At 38.1% G+C, this 24514-nt stretch overlaps 1 protein-coding gene across 2 annotated transcripts in view; it reads right to left on the bottom strand.

Annotated features, from left to right (window-relative positions):
* AVEN (apoptosis and caspase activation inhibitor) overlaps nt 1-24514 on the bottom strand; it is a 213441-nt gene that overhangs the window by 159312 nt on the left and 29615 nt on the right. Inside the window, exons 1-2 of one of the 2 annotated variants that reach the window (XM_075065485.1) lie at nt 22310-22440; nt 13240-13429 (exon numbers count right to left, since the gene is read on the bottom strand). In XM_075065485.1, coding sequence (XP_074921586.1) covers nt 13240-13429; nt 22310-22312 — 193 coding nt within the window. In that variant the 5' untranslated portion in view covers nt 22313-22440. Of the gene's footprint in view, nt 1-13239; nt 13430-22309; nt 22441-24514 lie in introns of those variants that run through there. The other variant, XM_075065484.1, reaches the window with a different exon arrangement.

The raw sequence follows: 24514 nt of genomic DNA, 5'->3' as shown, positions 1-24514 counted from the left end.
CCACTCTAGGGGGCGACCTGCCGGCCCGCTGGAGTTGCTAGGGTAAAAGTCTTCCGACGAACGTGCACGCGCAGCGCGTACACCTACCGGAATGGATATGAGCAATCACTCGAAGAAGAACCTCCTGCTCCCTCATGCAACCCCACTGCTCCCCATCCCCTTACCAGCAGCAGGAGCTCGCAGACGGGACACCCGTCCAGAGCGAGCTGCGCTCTCCATGCTGCCCAGCGGGAGCAGTGGGCCAGAGCACCTCCCCTGTGGCGGCGTGGCTGCAGGGCAGGGGAGACAGCAGGGGAGGGGCCGGGGACTAGGCTCCCTGGCTGGGAGCTCAGGGGCCAGGCAGGATGGTCCCACAGGCTGTAGTTTGCCCATGTCTGCCCTAATCGTATGGAACTCAGTCACTTCTGAAATATGGCCCATTTCACCTCTCCCCACCTAAAACCTTATTTTTTCCAGAGATGTTTTTGAATTACTACCACTGTTGTTTTATTGTTTTGTACTTTTTGCTTTTGTTTACCCACAATGTCTATAATTTTGATGAGGTGTAGAGTTATTTTATTAATGAATGAGAAATTGTTTTTATGACTGCTGTTGAGCTCCCTGAGCACTTTTGCAGCAGTTACTTAATAAATAAATATACAATTTTTACTAATGATTTATGTTCCTTAAAGTTCAGACACCAATGTTGCTGTGAAATGAACAGTACAATGTACTGACCTGTAGGTGATCTCACTTACTCTGGTTGTTGTAGTGGTAATGGATCTAGGAATCCTAAAGCAAAAAAAAGGAAGTATGGTATGTCTATGGCACATGTCAATTCTTAAACAGTCATCTTATAGTGTGATGGTGTTTTTCCTCCAGTAAGAGTGAGTGCCTAGATACACAGTGTTCTTTTCTGTAAGAAAAAAGAATACATTTCTAAGGAAAATCCAACTAGTAGTTTAAAAATCTGGCATTTCCTATTGTTAGACTGTGATAAAAAGGACAGTTTATTTGATAGGACAAAAAGGATACTTCTGTGTGGTATCAGGAAGTTAGAGAGACAATACTGAGGAGGCAGAAAACCAGCTTACAGTAATGACAAGTCTTGAAATTTTTTCAAGCTTTGTTTTAAAAAAATGTTCTCATGAATTTCAGATTTCTGCTTTCATTTTGTGAAGTCCTGTCTTTATATAAAATGGGCACCACCTCCCATGACTGCCAGTGTAACTGAAGCCATAGGCTGCCCTTAGCAAGATAGCCACCATGACTATTTAACCTTTGCAGGAGAGGGTGCCCTCAGCAAAGATGGAAAACATCTCCCAGAAGCCAGACTACCCTGAGAGAAGATGGTGGCTCCTTAGTCACCATGTGATGGCCAGGGAAAGGACAGCAACATTTAGAGGTGCTGGGAATTGAACAGAGAGAACAGCAGGAAGTGGGGACTGTGTTAAAGAACAGGACAGGAAACAATGAGGAGTCAGTAGACTATGTGGGAAAGGGGAGCAGTACCAGAGAAAGAAAACGTGAGGAGGAAGATGAGACTGAGGGAAAAGAAAGGAAATATGGTGAGGAGTAAATGTGTGCGACAAGAGACTGCTGGGCAGCATTTGAATGAAGCAGCTGCCTATCCTGTCTAGCTAGGGAAGAGGATATAGAAGGACAGAATGTCGGACTCCCCGCCCCAGGAAATGGAGGAAGAAAGTGGAGTTCAGACCAACTGGCAAACGTGGAGGTCTTCAGTTTTGTACATATATTGAAGGTTGAATTTTGAACTCGAGACAATCTCAAGTGGCTTCCCTAAAGGTGAAAAATATCAAAATATGGCCAAAAAAAATGTGATTTTTTTTTTAAATCTCATTATTGTTGTACGTTTGGATTCATTACTTTTTAACATTTTTGGTTGAAAATATGGACCTTGGAGCTGATAAACAATAGTTCTTCAGTGATCTAGAGCATTTCCTAACCATATTGGCTCTTCAAGAGAAGAGAGATAAGATGATCAAACACATGCAATTCAATATAGATTTAAGTTATGCCAGCATTTTAAAAAAGTAAAGAAAAGAATCCATTTAGATCACTGGGAGAGAAGCATATTCGCATTCTGAGTCAGGGCAATACTGTCCTTTTGCTAAAAGTCTCTTTTTCATATATCTGAGTGCTCTGTGAGATTCTCTTTGTTGCAATGACTTACAGCTAATGCAGTCTGCTTTACTCACATGGAACAATTTTAGTTTTCTTGTGACTCATCGTAAAGATAAAGTTGTCCTCGCATATTAAATGTATCACTAAAAGCAAGTCAAAGCAAATAGCCTTTTTCTGATGGCACCTGTTCCCTTGCCTAAGCCTTAATGCTCAGGCAAGTTACCAGAAAATTGTTAACCAAAACCTGCTTGTCTAATTTGTCTAAGAAATCAGAATTCTCCAGTTTAATACTTCTGTTGCTCTAGGACTTCTCTGATCTATAGGAAGAACTGCATGAGTAAAAACTAGGGCATAAAATTAGGAAATGAGAAAATCTTGCACAAAAATAGCAAATCATATTGATTCTTCAGGGCATAAACAATTTTTAAGAGCAGGAATATAAAAAATAAGTATCTGTGGCATTTAGTATACAGTACATTGCCAATAACCCAAGCCAACAATGAACAAGGCAGCACTGCAGAAATAATGTGTACATAAGAATGAACAGGTTTTGAACTACACTCCAGAGCAACATGAGAACACAGGTTCTTTCTTTACCATTTCTATTCTTTTTTGCTTGAGCCATTTTTTTTATGAAAAATATAAAGAAAATCATTTCTCTGTTCATGTTATAAGTTTTCCTATTATGGTGGCCAACATTCTAATTTGTGAAAACCGGACAATGAGCAAAGGAACCTCACTCTGCCCCCTACTGCACCTCTTCCCATGAGGCCCTGCCCCCGCCCCACTTCTTTCCCTCCAGGTTCTGCCCCCCACTGCTCCACCCTCGCTCATTGCTCTCTCCACCTCCCTCCCCCCTGCTAGCTGAGCAGGGTTCTAGGAGTGAAGGGATGACTGGAGCAGGACGGGGAAAGGAGAGCCGCGCCCAAGGCAGGACGGTGGAGTCACCCGTATCTCTCTCTGCCAGAGCCATTCCTGAGTGCTCCTCTAGGCTCCAGCAGCAGCTGCTGCTCTTCCTGCCTCCTAGTGGCAGAGACAGGTTACTGCAGATGACCAAACACTGTCTGGTCAAAAACCAGACACCTGGCAACCCTATTTCCTACATCTCTCTTACCATATCCACAGGATAGGAAAGGGATGTGATCTTACTTTAAATCAAGGTCTGTTTTTTCTCTTCAATCCTCCAGAGGTAAACAACAGCTCTTGGCATTTAGTAATTTTGTATACCACTAATTCTCATCCTGAGAGCAGAAATACATGTTAAATAAAATAAATTTAAGGATAAAACTACAATTTGATGGCCAAGATTGTAGAGAGAGACCCAAAAGCAGATGGTGAAAAGGCAGCCAACAGTAATTTTAGACACCATTAAATGATAAAACCAAACAATTTCTCTGTTCGACCTAGGCTCTTAGGCAACATGGTATCCGAGTACCAACTATCTACGGAAATAATGTTTGCTACTAAATACCGTGTAAAGTATTCTAGCAAAAACAAGATTTATGATCTAACCTGATAGTTTCTTATTCTTAAAGTTCTTTTGGCTGGATTATGCACAGCCAACTCTCTTGCCTTGCCTTTTAAGAAAATTCACCAGAAGCTGCCAGCCACCCCTAAAAAATGTGAAGTTAAAAAACAGAACAAACACACACAAACACTGCATTGTTACAATTCTATTTTCTATCTCAGCACCTACCATTCAGCAGTGGAGACATAATCTTACTAAAGCATGGCAAATTGGTACAGCATTTTTCAGTTGTGGTGGTGGTAGCAGTGGCTATTGTCTTGAAAGAAAAGGGTTCAGATCCCAAGAGACAAATAGTAACATTTTAATTGGCTCAGTAATAAGCAACTTTATCACTTATCTCTAGCTAAAACATTTATTCACCATCAAAAACCTAATGAAGGATCAAAATCTGTATTTGGTCACTTAAGACAGATTAGAATGAAGGCAGTTACTGGAAATGTGGCAAGATTTTTCTAGCAAACTAAGATTATTCTATCATTTCCGCTTCTTTTGTTCCTTCTGCTTGAACAGAGTTTTCACTAGATTGATTCAAGATATATTCCCTGAAGGCTCCACAACGGATTTGTAGTTTATTTCAATAGGAGCCAGTACTAGGTAGAAAAAACTGTTGTCTTACTATTTTAAAGTTAGTTTTAAATAACCTATAGAAAATAAAAATAGCCAAATGGAATCTTACATGGTAATCAGAAAATGCTAAAAAGGAAAAAAATCTGAATGTTTTACAACTCTGATTATTGATCCAGAGATAAAGAAAAAAAAAATCAATCAATGAACTGATGTACTGCCTTGACTTATGAATGTAGGCTCATTTAGTCCTAGCAATGCCAATATTATTAAATACCTCCAAGGATTCGTAGAAACTGCTAACAGAAGAGTGATACAAGAATTACACCAATATATGTTGACATGTGCTGTCCAAAGGAATAAATAATGTTACTTATTGTAAAATAAGTTTCAAGATCCTTATAGCATTAACGTTAAAAAGTTCTGCTTCTCATCTCCCCAGCCCCTTTCAGTTCTGCTATAATATTTTATGGCATTTTGAATTGAATCCATTATGCTATACTGGAATGCTGAACAGCAATATTTTAATGAGATAAGCCAATTCAAAATTATCAACAATAGGAATAAAGATCAGCCTTTTCCACAGACCACTAAAAATAACATCACCTTATTTTGAGTCTTCAGACATTAAAAGCATTCACACAATAAATCATTAAAGAGAATGTGCACAGGAACATAACACACAAAATTTAACAAGGAACACTCAAATTATCAATGAAAGTGAATGTACAGCTTGACTATATTAGAAGGCTTTTATATGCTGTAATGCCAACTTGCCTTACAGCGATATAGTTTTACACTCAGTTTGGATTTAATTAGCATAAGACAAGAGATTGTTGGAGCCTAAAAGGATATTAGCAGCAACACCATAGAAACCAAAACCATTTCTAACTATCCAAGGAATATATTACAAAAGTACTGCTTTGACTCAAGGCTGGAAGAATATTAAAAAATTTAAATCCAAGAGTTCCCCTTCATCTGTATGAAAAAAACATGCTTTTCAGGGCAGCCCAATAATAATTAAATTAATACAGTATATTTTATAAAGATATAAATGCCTTTCTTAATATACATACTGTCCATCAGAGAGAATAGCATACCTTATAAAAATCATTTCACTGAGTTCTAAACAAATAAATGAGAGAAAGGCTCCTGTTTCAATTTCCTGAACAGAATTGCAATGTGTCATAAAAAGTAATCATTTAACCAGAGAATTTAACAAACATTAACACCTTTGCAAATCTACAGGGAATGTTCATCATAAATCCTCATTTAGTTAACTAATAAATGTTGACATTTAACTTTTTCATTAAGTTATATCAGGTCTAGAACAACAAACTGCTCCAATTTAAGTTATGACACCATCCTATTTTTTATGACAGCAATATACTCAGGTTTGAAATATCTCACATCAACAATTTGTCAAATTATTCCACAATGTGGGACCACGTGTATTGATTTAGCCAGAATGCTCTAATAACCCATCCTCTGATAACAGTCTTATTGGTATCTAAAAATAATAGGAAGTCAATCACAATAGATTGACTTGTTAAAATTCGAACCAAGATACACCAAAACAACATGTTTTTACATAGCAATATTTAGTATATATGAAGAGCACTAAACTGGAAAGTCCCCTGAGAACATCACCCACTACTGGACCATTTCCTGCCATAGTATTGGCTGGCTACAGATGCAGCAAAATAAAAATAGAAAATGTATGTGCAAAGCTTCCATGCTGAAGTTTATGCTATAGTCATGACTATACTAAAAAATTCTAGCACTTCTGTCATTTTAGGGTATGTCTACTCTATCCGCCGCATCGGCGGGTAGTGATTGATCCGCTGGGGATCGATTTAATTGCGTCTAGTGTAGACGTGATCAAATTGATCCCCGATTGCTCTGCCGTCGACTCCAAAACTCCACCGCAGCGAGAGGCGGAAGCAGAGTCAATGGGGGAGCAGCAGCGGTCGACTCGCCGCTGTCCTCACAGCCAGGTAAATCAACCTAAAATACGCCGACTTCAGTTATGCTATTTGCATAGCTGAAGTTGCATATCTTAGGTCGACTCCCTCTCCGGTGTAGACCTAGCCTTAGAAAAGACAAGTTTGATGTTACAGAATTAATAAGAAAATAGTTGAATTAACAACGTTACTGATTTCAGAATTCTGATGCTGTGGGTATGTGCAGGTCAAAGTATACTTTTAAAGATATTCCTTTAACCTTTTTTGTTGTATTTTCTACATATTCAATTCTTTTAAATTAAATTACTACCTCTCTAAGTTTAACACAGAAAGCCAGACTAGCCACGTTCTTCATCCTTAAACTGAAAAATGCCTCCTTCTACCTAACTTCATTTTCTTACTTCCCATGAAATAAAAGAGAAAAGAAGTTGCCATTTCCTCTAACACTTTTATTGTTTAGTTACTGACAAGCAAATCTCCCTTGTTCCTCAGTTGCCCTGTAGCACCTCAAGGTATTTAAAATACATATATTTTGTCTGGAAGCAGTGGCGCTGGAACTAGGGGTACTGGGGATGCTGCCACACCCCTGGTCTGAAGCAGTAATAACAAACACCTAATACATGATTTCCATCATAGGCACCCCCACTATAAAAATTGTTCCAGCACCCCTGTCTGCAATGTCTTTTCCTCAGAGTCAGCTCTAAACCAACACCCGCAGCATAGCAACAACAGTGTGTGCTGGAGATGCATTCTTTTGCAGGAGACATAACTCAATACCCTGTTCACCACTTGTGCTCATTAAATAATCTGTAGTACTTTATGCAGGGTGTTAGCCCCTACACCCTAGTCCTCTGCAGTTTCATTTGGCTACGCTATTCTTCCCAACTTGTCCTTAACTGTTATTTAGTGTTGCTCAATTGCTATTAAAACAGCTGCTGCCGTCCACCCTGAAATTGCTGTACTTATCCTGGTGTATAGCTTATAAAGCACATTAGGATCATTTGGTATGAAAGGTGCTATATAAACATAAATGTAATATATTAATACACTGATTATAGAAAACAGATGTAGCCATCCAGGGACGTGCTAAGAATGACAGTAGAATTAATCATAAAAATCCCCTACCTATTTATATGAGTTCCTGTTCTATTTCAGGAGTGTTCATTTCATAAAACAGTACACATTTTTCTTCTATTCCAGCAATGGATAATTTTACTCATCCACCAATACCCACACAATGTTATCATCACTGCAAAGTCAAGAGCTCATATTAACAGCAAACGCAAATAGAATTTCACTGCTAATTCTAAGTAAAGGTTCAATATTTTAAAATGAATTTTCCAGTCACTGTACTGAGCATATTTAATGATCCGCTCCTTTTCCAGATATTAGCTGCATGCTAGCATAATGATGCAGAAGACCAACAGACTTTCACCTCCAAGACCATACCCCAACCTCAGACCAGACCAAAATCATTCAGATAAGGTGCTACAATAGTTAAAAAATTAATCTCTCTCATTCAGATATAAAAAAGTAGAAAAAGTCACTCTTTCAATTATTGTTTGTTCCATTTATAAGTGTGTATAAGGAATATTCACATTTTTCCTTTATAATTCAATTTCTGCTGCTTTTCCCTCACATACTTATTGCTCCATTTAAAGCTCAAGAGAAGAGGGTAAAGTGCTTTGTGAAGAAATAACAATATGTTGATGATGAAAACACCAAATTAAAATCCACCTGTGAATGCACTTCTATATGTCCAAAAGGATAATTTTTTTCTCAAAGACTGCATGGTTAAACATAACATTCCTAACTTGAAGGTATTTCTTCACCAAGTCTCAAAGATGTTTTTCACTTTTGGAAATACAGTTCTAATTTAATCAAACAAATCACAAAAAAAATTACTGGGTGATTCAACTTATGAAGCATGCCACAAAATTTGACACAGTTTACTATACTCAGATTTTCATACTACAGAGAATCTCAAACCTACACTAACATGTACACTAACTCTCATTTGCCAAAGGCCCTCTGTAAAGCTGACGGCTGTGAGAGAAATAGAATCGTTATTTAACTTACAGTAAACGTGGGTATTCAAGATGTTTTGTCCACAGGGATCCCACTCTAGGTGCACGTGCCCCATGCATTCCAGATCAAAGCCTCTGGCCAGGAGTATTCACTGAGGCCACATCTGCATATCCTCTCACCCCTAATCCTCTGCACCCAAGGGCATTAAGTGTAGGGCACAGTCCCGACCCACAGTTTGAGAACTGATGCAGTATCCCAAAGCTAAAAGACTCTGCAGTAGCAAGGAAGTAGGGCAGGTCATGGGATCCATCTTAAAATACCACAGTTAATGTAAGGTAAGTTACCATTCTTTGTATATTTGTCCACGTGGACCCCTCTCTAACTTACTGGCCAACAGGTCTCTCTCTAGGAGGTGGGTGCCAGGAGTCCTATTTAAATACAAATTGCAGAACTTCCCTGCCAAACTGGGCACCAGATCCAGTGACTGCAACCCTCAAATATAGAGCTAAATAAGAGTATTCACTAAGATCTGAGAGGCTGCCCTGCAAATTTCTGATATAGGAACGTTCCCCAAGCATGACAAAAAGAGGGTGGCTGGGCCCTAGTAGAATGTGCTTTAATATGAGACTGTAAAGCTAATTTATTTAGTTCAGAGGAGATCTTAATGCAATCTGAAACTCATTTCAGGAGTCTCTGAGTTGGATCAACCTGCCCTCTAGACCTGTCACCAAATGCTACTAATAGCCTGGGTGACTTATAGAAAAGCTTTATTCTATGGAGCAAATAGTAGAATAGAGGATTGCCATCAAGACACTGAGCATGTGAAGTTTTGTTTCTATAGAGATCAAATGGGTTTGGAGAAAAACACTGGAAAAAACACATATATTGATTCAAATGACACCACTTTGGGTAAGAATTTAGGATGGTGAGGTCTCAGAGACACACCTTGTTTTTGTGAAAATAGTATAGGGAGGTCCTGCCCTTAACACCTGAATCACACTCACCCTTTGAGCAGAGGTAACAAAAATGCTTCCTTGATAAAGAGGTGGTAAAAGGAGCATGATGGTAAAGGCTCAAAAGGAGGAGACCTATTAGGACCAGGAGTACAATATTTAGGTTACCAGGAGGGGAAAAGTCCCTCAGTGGGGGGAAAATACATGGATCAGACCTTTCAAGAACTTAATATAATAGGATGTGGGAATATATAAATGTTGAAATGGAGGGCAACAGCCAGATATCCTGGCTACACAAACCTTACCCAAGATAAATTAAAGTCCTAAATGTTTCAAGGATAATAGATAATCCAGAACAACAGGAATAGATGACTCTATAAACTTAAAGGTCATGTTGTGTAGTCCAGAGCAAAAATAGCAGAAAAAGCATTTAGAAGGCCCATCACTTGAGGACACTGCCAGCTCCCCGGAAGGGTGGGACTTGAAGCATGGTGACTTTGCCTCAGCCATGAGATCAATGCCACGGTATCAATGATCCTAGGGGTTTTCTATTTTATTTTTATTTTTTGCCAGCAGGCTAAATTAAAAAAAATGTTAAGTACTAAACTAGCTAACTCTGACAGAAGCAAGCAGGTGGGCACTGCTAAATTCTGTCTTGCTTCCATGACTGGGGTGCATGCACATCTAGAGTGGGATCCATGTGGACACATATTTGAAGAACAGTTACTTTGATATCCCTGAAGTTTTCAAAGAAAATACAGGATTTGTTAATAAGAGGAGGCAGTGAAAAAGGTAAATCATCATGCAGAATGGAAAAGGCACTTTTCCCATGAAAAGTAAAATAATCTTCTTTGCCTTCTCTTCTACTTCCTCAGTACAAAGATGGGAGGCTCGATTCTCTGGTGTGTCTAACTCCCAGTGAGTGTATCCTGATTCTCTGCCTCACCTCACCTCAGCTCCTCTCAGGATAAAGCACGCTCAGGACTGCTTTAATATGCAGCACCTGGCTTTGTGCATTGCTATTCTGTACCCATGAAAGTTCACAGACTCAGGGCTGGGGTAAGGTAATATAGGAGCCAACTCTACTAGCTTTACGCTCACAGGGGACTCCACCATGTTATGGAATCCTCCAGCTGAGTGTTTCCAGTCAGTCTCCATTCAGTTTGTACTGACAGGTGGTGAAAAGGGAGCACAGTGGAGCAAAGAAATTGCTCAAGAGCCTAAGCCAGTCAGAAAAAATAAGGGGAGAATGGGGAGAGAATGTACATTAGTACCTACCTGTAAATAATAGGGAGAAACATATCTCTGTATAGTAGAGACAGTTAAGCATGTCAGAGGGACACAGCAATGTCTGATAGGTATATTTAGCTGCCTATATACTGCAACAAAACTATCACCCACTTGGGTAATTTTTCCACATTCTGCCCATATATGTAGGTACTACCTCAGAGAAACAATTGAAATGCAGAAATGATAAGGTGGGAAAAATTCTATGCCCAAAACAAACAAGATCTCATTGCAACCTGGAAGTTGAAGGGATTTCTCAATTACAATAATCTGGGTTTCCACTAACATTATTAAAATAGAAATAAGTAAATCTTACAACTTCAGCATTTAGCAAGCACCTCAAAACTTGGTTAGACCAACAAAATACTTTCAAAGATTTTATGCAATTGTGTACAATTCTATTGCTTTTACAAAGATTCTAGCTCTGCTAAATTAAAATGTAGCAACAGTACTGCAGATAGATGCAGATTTACTTTTTAATTCATCACATAACTCAGAAGCAACAAAAGTTCACAAGGAGCAGAATACTTAGGGATCAAATAATAATTCTACTGTATAGAAAAAACAAATTGTTTTAAATAATAGAAATAATGACAGGACTTGATAAGCTTTTTCCTGACTTTTCTAGTGCTGACAAGAGGGTCAGAGGAGTAATCATCCCAGACTACAAAGGAACAGTTTATTTTATCTAAAATAGTATAACAGAAAATATAAGGACTAAAAATGCTGCTGACATACTCAAAATATTACATATAAATTGTATATAAAAATGTTTGCTGATAACACAGCAAATATAAAGAAATTCAGAATGAAAACTGGTTACAGGATATAAAACATGATAAACTCTAAATTAGATTTAAAAAAAAAATGTAAGGTGTTCCTCTGGGAGTACGTGAATGGTCAACAAACCATCAGAAACCAGAAGAGGAGTACTTGTGGCACCTTGGAGACTAACAAATGTATTTGAGCATAAAATTTGTTAGTCTCTAAGGTGCCAAAAGTACTCTGGTTCTTTTTGCCGATACAGACTAACACGGCTGCTACTCTGAAACCAGTCAGAAACTAGACTATTTTGTTTTAAAACAGGTATAAAACAAGCAACTTCAGTTTCTAGTCATTGGTTTCTCAATCTTTATGAATACAAATATAACAGGCAACTTGTGAATCCCTACCACGCTGTAAAACCAAACGTTTTATAATGCATACAAGGAATGCTGAAATTATAATTTTCAATAACATACAATTAATTTAATAATCAAAATGGCATTATAAGAATGTGATCATATTCATTATGTCAATGCTTTACTTTAATTTAAAAACCAGTTTAAGCAATCCTTGAGTATTTTTCATAAGCAATTCAGTGTACAGTTAAAGATCATCAAAGTTTATGAGCCCAAAATATCATCTACTTTTTCCCTTGCATCTCTTTGAGAACTCCATATCATTCTTTAGTAAGGTTTTTTTCTCTCCCCAAAGCAAATATTTCATTTGCTTCATTGGTGTTTCTTTTTACAAAAAAAAGACAACAACAACAATGCCAGCAGAACAGCAGTTGTGACGGGCCCTATATAATAAACTGGTGTTTATGCAAAATGAAGGACAAGGAATTGTTAAGTATTAAAAAGAATACTACACAGATTTTAAATTTCAGCCATTTAGAGAATTCACAAACCAAAAAAATGTTAACAATATAATTTTAAACAATACAAGTTGTTAGAAACTTAGTTCTTTGTAGTTTAGCTCTAAAAGTACACAGCACAAAAGAGAGATTTCTAACTGGATTTTTAATACTGTCACATAAGAAAAATGATGAAATAACTTCTTACAAGTTTTACTTAAACCCTAAACTCATAGGCATTCTGCACCACAGACTAAATCATGCTACCAACAATTGTTACTAACATGGTTCCCTGCTCAGTATAAAGAAAGATTTTTTTTTTTCCTGAAAGCTGTGTCATAACGGTGTTATTTAACAGTACTACCTGTTCCAAAAACATTGAAATACATTTTAGGTAAACCGGTGAAGGAAGCCAGGCTAGCAAAACTGGCCATTAGCATGGTTTCAGCCTACTGTGAACACAGTCTCAGAGGTAAGCTGCCTCTCCATCATGCTCAGGTATTCTAGAGTATAAGATTTATTATTCTAAGGTACCTGCTAACAGGACAGTAGCCACAAGGTTTTATCAAAAGGAAGAGTGAAGATTAGACAAATTAAGCTCTGAAATAAGATGTACAGACCTCATTTTAACTAGACAGTGTTTGTTGCAATCTTCAGTGATCAAACTAAAGTAACTGGTTAAAAAAATGAATAAAACTTGTAATTCAAGGCCTGATCCTGCAATCCTCAGTTAGACAAAAATATTGATTTCTATGGGACTTCAGCACAAGTAAGGACCACAAGGTTTAGTTCCTTATGTATTTATTGTAGAACATTCCTAAGTTGTCCCTGCTGCCTATAGCTGGCAATTCTAGGCATAATGAATCTGCATGTTAGTTTTCTCAGCTTTTTCAAACCATCCAGATAGTGCGTAACCTTTTACAGACCCTTCTACACTAACACAGTTGCTCATCAATAAATTCATAATACTGACTACCCATATGAAACAGGCATGGAAAACTCTTTCTGGAATAATTTTAAGTGGTCCTAAACCCAATACTGGATTTAGTCAAGTGCATACAAGTAGCATTCCAAGCACCGTTCCAGAACCAAGGCTAAGAGCAAAAGCTAGAGTTATGATGAAAAATGCAACTCATACATAACCAATACTTTATGTGATTCTCTCTTCCTTACCTGCTGAGCTAAGCAGAACACTGAAGTCCGTTCCCCTCTGAGATTCTCCACTTTCAATTTGTGTCTCTTTCTCAGCACCTTCACCTTCGTAACGGTTCCAGTTGGAGACTATCTTTCTTTTTGAATAGCTTCTCAGTTCATCCTTTTTTTCTTCTTGTGATTCAGGATCATCATCATCATCATCATCTGCCTGTGACATTTAAATGATGAGATAAATAAGTAAGATTCATCCAGCATTTAGCTTTTATACAAACATCTTCTGGATCCTCCACCCAAAATATTAAAGCCTGTACACACAAATAGGAAGTGGCAGCTCTGATTTTGCGTCATGGAATCATGACATGGAAGCGGTCACGAGCCACTGCGATATACCATGTTGCCAATAACAGGAAATGTTTATATACACATGTTCCACTATTTTGTCTGAGCGTTTGGTAAATTATCTTTTCCCTCCTCTTAATCCCAAATGGGATCAAATAAAAACTCTAAAACAAGTTTAGGGAACTACCTCTTTTTTTTTTTTGGTGATGTGGTGCCAGATCTGCATTGCTAGGAGCTAGTGCACAGCTATGATTTCAATAAAATAAAGATCCAATGTCCACTTGCCACGCTAACTGAGGAGAAGCCACCTGATCAATTCTTCTAGATTGAATGGTTTGCTATGCGCAAGTAAACGTTTTGGGCTGAAATAGCCAATATATAATCCAATCTAATACCCACTATTTAAAGATGAGGAGGAGACACATTTCAATAGTAAACCATGCCTGGGAAGGCTTTAGTAAGATATTATTGCATTTTTTGGTTGGCTGATGGCCCTTGGCCAAATACACCCAATACTAATTGCCTTTACTATTGTTGCTTATCACTTCATTAAAGAATCTTCTAAAATTCAGACAAAGCAGACCCACCTCAGGCAACTCTAGCACCATAATTAGCTACCATACACAGAGCTGTCTGTACCATTTGTTCCTGTCAAGCCATAATCAAAAGACGACCCTATACTTCTTACTCCAGCCATGCCAGTTTCTAGAAAACTAGAATGGATTTAATTTCAGCTGAAAAAGGGAGATAACTCCAAATGAGATTCTATTTTTCAAGGTCTTTTTCAATCGGCTACTTTAAATACCTAAGTAAGTGCTCAAGTAAGCAGCGCACTGAAGTTAACATTTCATTTTGAGCTTTAAGAAATAAACCACAAAATTCTTATAATGTTAATGGGAGTGGTGCAGCCTAATTCTCAAGCTTCGAGGCTGAAATTTACCTTTGAATGGATAAACTTCAAAAAATATAAATTTAGACTACTTACAATTCCAATATAGTGCTTCACAGAAGTAATAATACATACAATAATATACACAAATAATACATTAGCATGGTCTAAAAAAGATTCTGCCACTAATTACATTTACAAATTCAACATTCACATTACTTTAACGTGTATTTTTATCTTCAAAACTACTGTTGATTTTATCAAATACATATATTTTTAAATATTCTTTTTTCTGCTCAGTGATGCTTTAGAGACTAGATTTACTTATTATTTCTATGTGGTGGCTACCTTTCTCCATTAGTACAGTAATTACCTAAGATATACATCCATAAACATAAACCTCTTTCTTTCTACTTCACACTTTGTTCTCATCTACCTATTCAGAGTGACTTTGTTACCACCTTTGGCATCATAACATTGAAATGAGAGATTATTTTTAACCTTGGTAGCAAGAAGACATCAGTATTAAATGTGTCCCTTAAATATACCAGAATATCCAATAATCATACAAGTTAAAACAAAATCTAAGAACTACCTTAAAAGGTCAACTTTTAAATAATGTGACCTTAAGTAAGCAAACAAAAAAATTTATCTTTACACTTTTTTAAGGCAACATCTCCAAATAGCTGCAACTTTAAAGGCTCACCATCAGCTTGACATCTAGTCAGTTTGAAAAATGAATTTAAAGTAGTTTCAATACCACATTTGCCCCCAAGTTCCCAGTCAATTTCATGGGCTATTTTTTAGTTATATTTCCCTTTTTTTTTAATTTTCTCTCATTTACTGTGTTAAAGACACACACAAACAATAGGAAAACTAAATGAATGTACACAAAGTTATCAAATGTACAATGTAACAAAAACAGAAAAAACAAAAAAACTTTCTCTAATCTCAGTAGAAACAAGTTTACATGTTAATTTAACAAAATAGGAAGAAAAATTCAGACAGAAGAGTGATTTTTTAGTTTACAGTGTTCCTTTAAAAATATTATCATGAATATGTAGCTTATCAATGATGTTGGTCTTCAACCCAGATTGTTACTATTTATCCCCAAGATAGATACTGGGGCTGTGTATGCAAACACTTTGTAGCAAGCTGGGATGTAAATCTACCTGACACTAGCCTGCAGGACACTAAATGTGCTTTAATCCACTCCTGTTTCAAAGCAGGAGTCTTTCTAGGGCTATGTCTATACTGGCAATTGAATGACAAAATTTTGTCTTTCAGAAGTGTTAACCTCCCTCTCCCCCCAAAAGACAAATGTTTTGCCGCAACAAGCACCAGTGTGAACAGCACGTTGTCAACAAATGCCGCTTGTTGGGGGTGGAAGTTTTTTGTTGGCAGGAGAGCCAACAAACAGCGGCTTCACTGCACACTTTTAGCGGCACGGCTGCAGCGACACAACCATGCTGCTAAAAGCTGTGTAGTGTAGACATAGCCTGAGGAAGCCTCTGCGACTTTTGCAGCTGGGATTGGGTGAGGAATGGTATTAAAAAACACTTGTCACGCAGTCCCAGGAAATAAAGCAGAAAATTAGGCTATGCTCAACAGGCAGTGGTTATGGCAGCTGAACAAAACAAAAAAACTACATCCTGCCCCTTTAAGAACTAAGCCATGTCAACAAAGCTCTCCAAAGATCCATACACAGGGGATGAAAGTGAGCCAGGCTTGCCTCAAGCTCATCAACTGTACAAGAGCTTGTGCTATTTCATAGCCCACTTGCCCAAGAGCATATTTCACTTCCCCTCAGACTCCATCATCCTGCTCCCTTTTGGAAGAGATTAGTGTCACTGATTCCCCACCTTTGATCCCAACCTACTCCTTTGCAAATCCCTGTGAAAGTGGCAGACAGCTGTGGACAATTTGTAGCAAAGCAAGATAACTCTTCCCATATTCCCCACGGTACAGACACCTCTTCACACACAGATTTTGCACACTGAGTTGGGAAAGGTATGGCGGTTGAGAAGAAAGCAAAAACAGGGCCAGACATTTGGTTCAGCCACTTTCTTACAGACAAGCTCATGCTGATACCTATCCTTTAAGAATGAGGGCCCTAAAATAAATGGAATATGGTTTCCATCTAGACGATTCCCTGGAACCAGCACTCTCCTCTTGACTGGAGCCTAAGTATTGAGTTTTGGCTCAATCCATGAGCAAAAAGGAATGGAGAAAATGTAACAGCAATCCATAACATCCTGTCTGCACTCAACCACTCACCAAGGGGCAGGCACATAGTCATAGCACACTTGGTGTGCATACATACACTCACACTCAACGCACACTGAACTCAAGACTTTTTAATACAACTTTGAAAATTAAAGAGATCTTCCAAATGGGAATACATTATTTTAAATAGTTGTATTCGATAACCTATAGAAGTTGTCACTGCCCCTCTTAGAATCCTCTTTATATTATACTACTGAGAGAAGACAAGCATTTTATCTGTCTTTCTAGGTACTTACATGTTCCCTGCTCTTCCACTATAGCTTGAGTATATTTCCAGTTTCTCTTTTTCTGGGCATTTCTGTTCTTCCTCCCTATTATATTGCTGATATACTTTACTTTGTCCTTCTCTTGCTTCTTTTATACCCTATTGTACTTTTTCCTCATTTTCTTTTCCAACTTTTGTAATATATGAGTACTGTAATTGATTTTATGCTTTTCCTCTTCTGACTTCACTCTATATACTCATCTCCTGTATCATTATCTTTCCCTATTTTGTGCAATTATTACCTCTTTAAAACTCCTTGCAACCACATTCATCATGTGCTATTTTTCTCCTTGACATTGCAATTGCTCTGTACTCTACTTTAAATATTCTGCCCATCAGAAAGTTTCAGGTTTCCATAATTCTTTTCCCTTTATTTCATCCAGTTATAAGGCATTGTTAGTATGTCTGTATTTTCCAGTGGTAACAATTCTATCCATCCACAAACACACATAGATTGCATGATGTAGTCAGCCATATAGTTACCCAGGCAAAAAGTTTACAAACTGGATTCTATTGAATATTATGTATATAGCACTATGCTTATAAACTTTACATTTATTTATAGAAAGTGATTCAAAATAGGTGAAATTTGCTGCATGAAGAACACGCTGCCCCACAGAACTTACAATATAAAAACATTTGTCTCAATAAATTCAATACAAATACAATACATTGTTGTCTCACTGTTTCCTTGTACTTCCCCATCTACCTGTATCCATCTGATGTCTCTTACCTTATACTTCAGCCATAATATCTTCTGGGCAGGGGCTGAATTTTGTTTTCTGTATTTCTACAGTGCCTAGCACAATGGGGTCCTGGGTCCATGACTAAGGCTCCTAGGCACTATGATAATACTAACAATACTAAAACACTAACAACACAGAAAGCGTCTTATGATCTTAATACTTGTACTGTTTCATGGAATAAAGTGGGCATTCAGAAGCTTTTATGAACGAAGGAAGGTAAGTAGGGAGGTTGGTTTGTATTAATTGAGCAACTGTTCTAAGCATGAATAGAAACACAAGAGGTACATTAATAGCACAGCAACTTAAATTCCTCTTGGGAAACCATATAAGCTTTTAATTTAGCGCGCCAAATTCATTCCTGGCATAGTGATAGTGAGATTAATAGGGTTGCATCAGGATGATTTGCCCCAAAATGAGTAACAACACAGCCTCAAAAAAAATCCATTTTCACGAGGGTGTTCATTAAAAGGTATTTTTCCCTTAAATCCATAAATGTACAAGAGAGTCCTCAAATAACTTAATTTTCTCAATCACAAATTAAGTCAGGTAGATTTGTAACCTTTGACGATAACACTGCATATAACAAATCAGACAAAAGTCTTATCCTAGTCTTTTGCACTACCCTACTTATATCTCCTAGACATACATTCTGCCCTTTTGTCTTGCAAGCAGATTAAGAATTCATGAACTTTTAAACTAACAAGGGCAAAGGGCACTTGTGTAATATGGACAAATTCTGCACTGTACAATATGTGAAGCCAAAACAGAATGCACACTCAGAATGATGGTAGTTCAAGCAGACTTGTATTAATTTTACACTGTATAGATCAGTGGTCACCAACCAGTAGAAGCGGTTGACTGGTCGATTCACAAGTCTCTACCAATCGATCACAATCTCTGGCCACTAAAAGTCCTATGGTGCAGCAGGGCTAAGGCAGACTCCCTACCTGCCCTGACCCCTCAGGTGCCGCTCCTGGAAGTGGCCAGCACACCTCTGCAGCCCCTGAGGGGAAAAGGGGGTTGGGGTCTCCATGTGCTGCTCCTGCCTGCAAGCAGCGCCAATTGACCGGGAATGGGGAACTGTGCCCAACGGGTTGCAGGGGCATGCCGGCTGATTAAACTCTGCTGCTGGCCAGAGCCCAGGCCTCTGGTCCCACCAGGGTGCAGCAGTCAGGAGGGACCATAGGCACGGGGCCAGCAGCCGGGACCCTGGTCACAGTGGGGGCCGGTGGCAGGCGGCGGAGTCCTGCATAAAATGTGGAGGGTGCTGCAGTACCCCCCCCACCCCAAGTTCCCCATTTAAAAGTGTTTAACCAATAACATTTTAATTGATTAGCGGTTAAAAAAAGTAACCATGTATTTACATCCCTAATTTTGACTCCACATAATACAAGGCAAATATGGGGCATATGCAAGGATAGAATATAGCCCTAAAACCACAGCGATTAAGTGGTTGTTATCTGCATTTCACACTTCTTGTACAGATTTTTAAAAAAATAAATGTAAATGACTAAAATATTTCATAATATGGTTGTCATATTTTAGACATTTTTTCACAGATGAAAAAAAGTTTTATAATGGTACCCCGCAAAACACCTCTGTGACGATACAACAGGCTGGTAGCTTACCTATTTAGAACCATAGGTCCTGACTCTGTGGGTGCTCCGGGGCTGGTGCACCCAGGGGAAAAAATGGTGGGTGCTTAGCACCCACCGACAGCTTCCCACCCCAACCCCTGTCCCAGATCACCTCAGCTTCCGCTTCCTCCCCTGGGCATACCGCATGCCCACTTTTTCTCCCGGCTCCCAGCGCTTGCACCACGAAACAGATGATTCACACGGCAAGCGCTGGGAGGGAGGGAGGGACAGAGGGAGTGGGGAAAGAGGGGGAACACAGTGCGCTCGGGGAAGAGGCAGGGATGGGGCACAGTTGGAGCAGGGACTTTGGGGAAGGGGTTGGAACGAGGCGTGGCAGGACAGGGTAGGGGTGGGAAAAGGGTGAAGTCAAGGCGGGGCCAGGGCAGGGAGCGAGAGCACCCACCAGCACCGGGGAAAGTTGGCACTTATGTTTAGAACCCCATTTTTACAAGAAGACATTGTCACACAAATATAGAGATTGATTTTATATTAGTCACAAATTAAAATATACTTTGGACTAAAATGGGACATACAACTGAAAACCTAGAAATATGTCCAATTTACAATGTGTGGTTGAAAACAGTTTAGTAATTTAGTGAAAAATGGACAAATTAAGTATTTTGACCTATTTCTAATCCCCTCCACCATGATTCGTATAGGAAATTGCCAACTGATAATGGCTAGGCAGGTGGGCAGCAGGGATTATGGATATCTATTTTAGTGTTGTTTTCATATATGCATAATTAAGCAAAAAACAAAACACTGAGTCAAGGCCTAGATCCTACAATCCACATCATGTAGACCGACCCCTGCGCCTGCAGAATTAGGGCAAAACTGTACACACAGCTAGTTTATGTAGCCACATTCCTATAACTGTCAACCTCATCTTCTATTCATTAAATCCACTAGATAAATCTTCTCTTAATATACACTCTAATATTGGAAACACTTATACACAAGTAATCTCACTGAGAGATACTCAGCAGGCCTGAAGTAATTTTCACATTGTTACATAAAATCTAAAATTGAACTTTTTCCTTTCAAGTTTACCAGTTTACCACACGTCCTGCATGGTACTCACACAACTGATGGCAGTGTCTCGCTTCTCAAGTAAAATTTCAATTCTTTTTTTAATGAGTGAGGAGATCCTACCCCATAAAGTACTTACTGACCTTGGGGAAGTTGTACAGGTCTAGAAGCCTGTAGGTCGCGAATCCTAGCTTCACTTTTTCCACAAACCACCATTAAAATTTTTGCAGTTCCCAACCCATATTGCTGAGCAAGGTCTATATTCCTACCTGGGAACAGAACCTAAATCTCTAATGTAACAGATCCAGATCATTTCCATTAACTTCACTGCCTTTCAGAAGAAATGAACCAAATCTGTATGTTTAGCTATGCTGACTGGAAGAGAATCCACAAATTCTGGCACTCAGCATTCCATTGTTGTCTCACACACAGTTCAGGAACGCACTGGCAAAAGGTGAATCAAGGGATTGGTCCACATAGAAGATAACAGCCAACTTCTGCTACCAGTTAATTACTCCTGAAGTTCAAATGATAAGAAGCCTGTGCTGTGGCTCTGAAGGGCACTGGCTGATGACCCAGGTGAAGAATTAATAGCATGTGATCATGCAGTGAAAGATTATTACAATGCATAAATGCAAAAGGGCAGAATGAAGATTTCATATATTATCTTACATCTAGTATTTTCTAACTGGAGCACTTAACTTTGCAACTTTAATGTTCTTTTGACAGTTTTGTTTTGTTGTGTGTGACACACACATCCTTCTTAAATAAGCACTTATTGGGACACTAGATGCTTCATGGCATTGCTCGCTGGATAGAGAGTTTTTCACCTGTTTGAATCCAGCACAGCTCAGCAAGGATTAAAAACTGTTCCCAATTTATGGAAGTTTGGTGGCCCCTCTATTAGGAGGGGAATTTGCTGGATCTTAGTTCCAGGTCAACTATCAGAAATTCACCACCACACTTTGCACTAATTGGAAAACTCAGCAGAGAAGTCAAGAACTATATAGGCTGTGGAGAATGAACTATCCCTGATCCCCCTAAAGAAAATCATCTCTCCACAGTCACAGTTGAGTACACTGCAGGGTATTGAGTGTGGGACGCTTGCCTGGATGTTGTCCTGCAGATAAAGAGGACATAATTTTCCAGCCTTGTCAGTCCAATAGCTTTCCCCAACACTAAATCAAACATGATTTTATATTAAGTCAAAGTTTATGGTTATGTTAAAATCATTTGCAAATGTGTAAACTCACTCATTAAATAAAGTGTATAAATTGTCACATGGAACCGAACTGACTTGGCTGTTATGTTACTTCCAAACTGACAATGTAATTTGTGAAAGCAGAGTATGCTTTTATTGCAAATATTCAGAAACAAATGTAAACATAAAAAAAGAGCCCTAATCTTGTTAGAAACAACAGGTTTGAATAAATCCTTGCAAAATGAGTGCATTGAAACAAGGGTTTTATAATTTCAGTCAGATTAGTGTTTGTTTCTATATACTCGTGCAAGATCAATTTTAAAATACTTGTTATAACCAAATGTTGTATTATATGTTCAAAAGTAAATTATCAAAAGTATGCTGGAGAGATGTCCAGCTCCTGTCAAATGTCTGCTGTTGTCAAAGCTGCAATTCTTAAATGGGAATAAAAATATATTCTGAGGTATGTTGTAAAATACACTATTAGACAGGATTTTGTGTCATCTTGTTTCATAGTCTAGTTGTCTATATTTTATTTTGTTCCTTTATTTTAATATTTTGTAAAAAACTACACTGACAGTTTCAACAATAATCTAGAAAGTTTATATTTATAGAGACTGCCAAAATGTCAAGGAAGCAAAATAAATGTTGTTAGGGTATATAGTTAAGATCAAAGGTAAAATAACCTAGACTTACCATTTTTTAAGGAGATTCCCTCCTATTATTGTTATTTTTGATTCTGCTCATCTCTGCAAGTTATTGTCCCCCCAAAAATCTCTCCTTTACACTCATATTTAGAGGAAAATATGTGCAAGAATATGAGGTTAATCTTTGATGCAACCTGCAATTGTGATTATACTGTAAAAAGCAATAATGACATTTTTGTTTTATAAACCAAATCATGTATTAAACAGCACCATACCTTTTGCAACTATCTTATTGATGGAATGGAAGTAATAAAATTTAGAAATCTTGTCAATCAAAAGTGCCTCAGTACATAGAATCCAAGATACATTTATGTCTGACAGCTTGCAAGTCCTTACCCACACAACTAAGTGAGTAAAGCTTTGTATGCTTGTGTGTTGTAGGTCTAAACTTCAGACTGGTCTCTTCTTATTCCAGCCAAAAGGCATGTGTGTGTCTAGATTTAAAACCACCAAAAACTCTTTACCCCACTAAGTTTACCTAGCCACAAAACTGAACTAACCCTTCACAAAACCCAATTAAGTCAAAGATCTGGAAGAGGATTTGAGGCTTTAATGTATATGAAAAATACTTCAGAAATATTCATCTATATAAGAAGATTTAAGAATTGTCACACTGTGTGTCACTCTGAACCTAAAATATCTGTTGAGTCACAGTGAAGCAACTGAAACAGCTACAAGCATGATTAAGAGTTTTTTGTGTTCAAGGTATCTATCACCAGTCAAATCAGTCATCACTGGGATTCTCTGTCTGTTATCATCCAATGTTTAAGTGCTCAGACATTTGACTTTACATATTACACCCATACGATGTATATTTACAGGAAGGCATGTATCTATGCCATTCCAAGAGTCCTAGACCATTGTAATATCAGAGGTAACAACTAATCAACGCCCTTACAAGAATTTCATTGGTTGTACAAGAAAGACTTCACAGATGGCAAGATTACTTGGCCCAACAGTCACAGTGCCTAAAAAAAAACCTCTAGAAATCTCCAGTTTTGTTATGGATTTAAAATGGGATTATAATTCTGAGACGTACATTCCATCTATCAATATGGCAGCTTCCTATGAATTATTTTTAAATGGCATTTAACTTTTTGAAACTACTGCTGAGTTTCTTCTGAATTTAGAGAACATGTATCTCTCTTAAACAATTTTTATTAATACATGAAAGTTAAGAAACTAGTTTTCTATATCAGTTTCAAAATGAAAAAAGATCAGAGAGAGTTACTAACCTTGTAGAGGCTTTCCCTTTTACTATTATAAAGGTAAACAAAAATACCCACAATATTTCAAATAGTACATTTTCCTTACATCCGTAGACATAGCCTATAAACAAGTGCAGCAAAATCTGACTCAATCTGCCACCTATCATGGCACTACAATGAAGTTACACTGTAAATCTTGGAGATCCCTTAAGTGGTTGTTTATGACACAGACTCACCTTTCCCTCTGAAGCACCTGGCATTGGCCACTGCCAGAAGACAGGGTACAGGGCTAGATGGACCATTGGTCTGACCCAGTACGGCCATTCTTATGTTCTTAATAGGCAATCCTATGTTCCTATTTCACCCTGATTGAGCCAGGATCCAAAACTTAATGAGAATGTTTGGTGACAACATCACTCACTGTATTTAGATATTTCAAGACATGAAGCTTTTATTTTTATTTGTACTTTAATGTGACAGCCTGAATTTATCCAGCTTGATAAGTTTTCTTCTTTTTCTAAAAAATAAGACTGACATATAATGACTTCAAATGTGACTGAAAATCTAAAATCGACTCACACCAGCTAACGATATGAAATAGCCTGCTGTCACTCTATACTTCAAAACCAGTCAGCTATTTACAACAGGTTCTGATTCCTGATGTTCCCAAAAACATTAATAATGTATTTACTCCACTTAATGAAGAGGAAAACACTAGACTTTCTTAATTCATTGTAGTGCTTATGAGCTTTGAAAGCCAGTTTTGTTTTCTGCCTTCCATTCACAAAGGATTGTAGGTTTCCTGGTTTAGTATTATTACTCCCATGCCATATGATACTTGCAGAGAAGGTGGAGCCTCCCAACCTCTTTTAACACCAGCTGACAATCTAAGCTAGCTAGACAGACAGACAGGAATGACTCCTGTATTGGCCAGTCCATACTTAAAATCTTCCTTTAATAAAGCTTTCAATGCATTCTCTGTTTAA

The sequence above is a fragment of the Chelonoidis abingdonii genome, chromosome 4 (genome assembly GCF_003597395.2).
Source record: "Chelonoidis abingdonii isolate Lonesome George chromosome 4, CheloAbing_2.0, whole genome shotgun sequence".
NCBI lineage: Eukaryota > Metazoa > Chordata > Testudines > Testudinidae > Chelonoidis > Chelonoidis abingdonii.
This window is presented reverse-complemented; position numbering and strand designations above follow the sequence as displayed.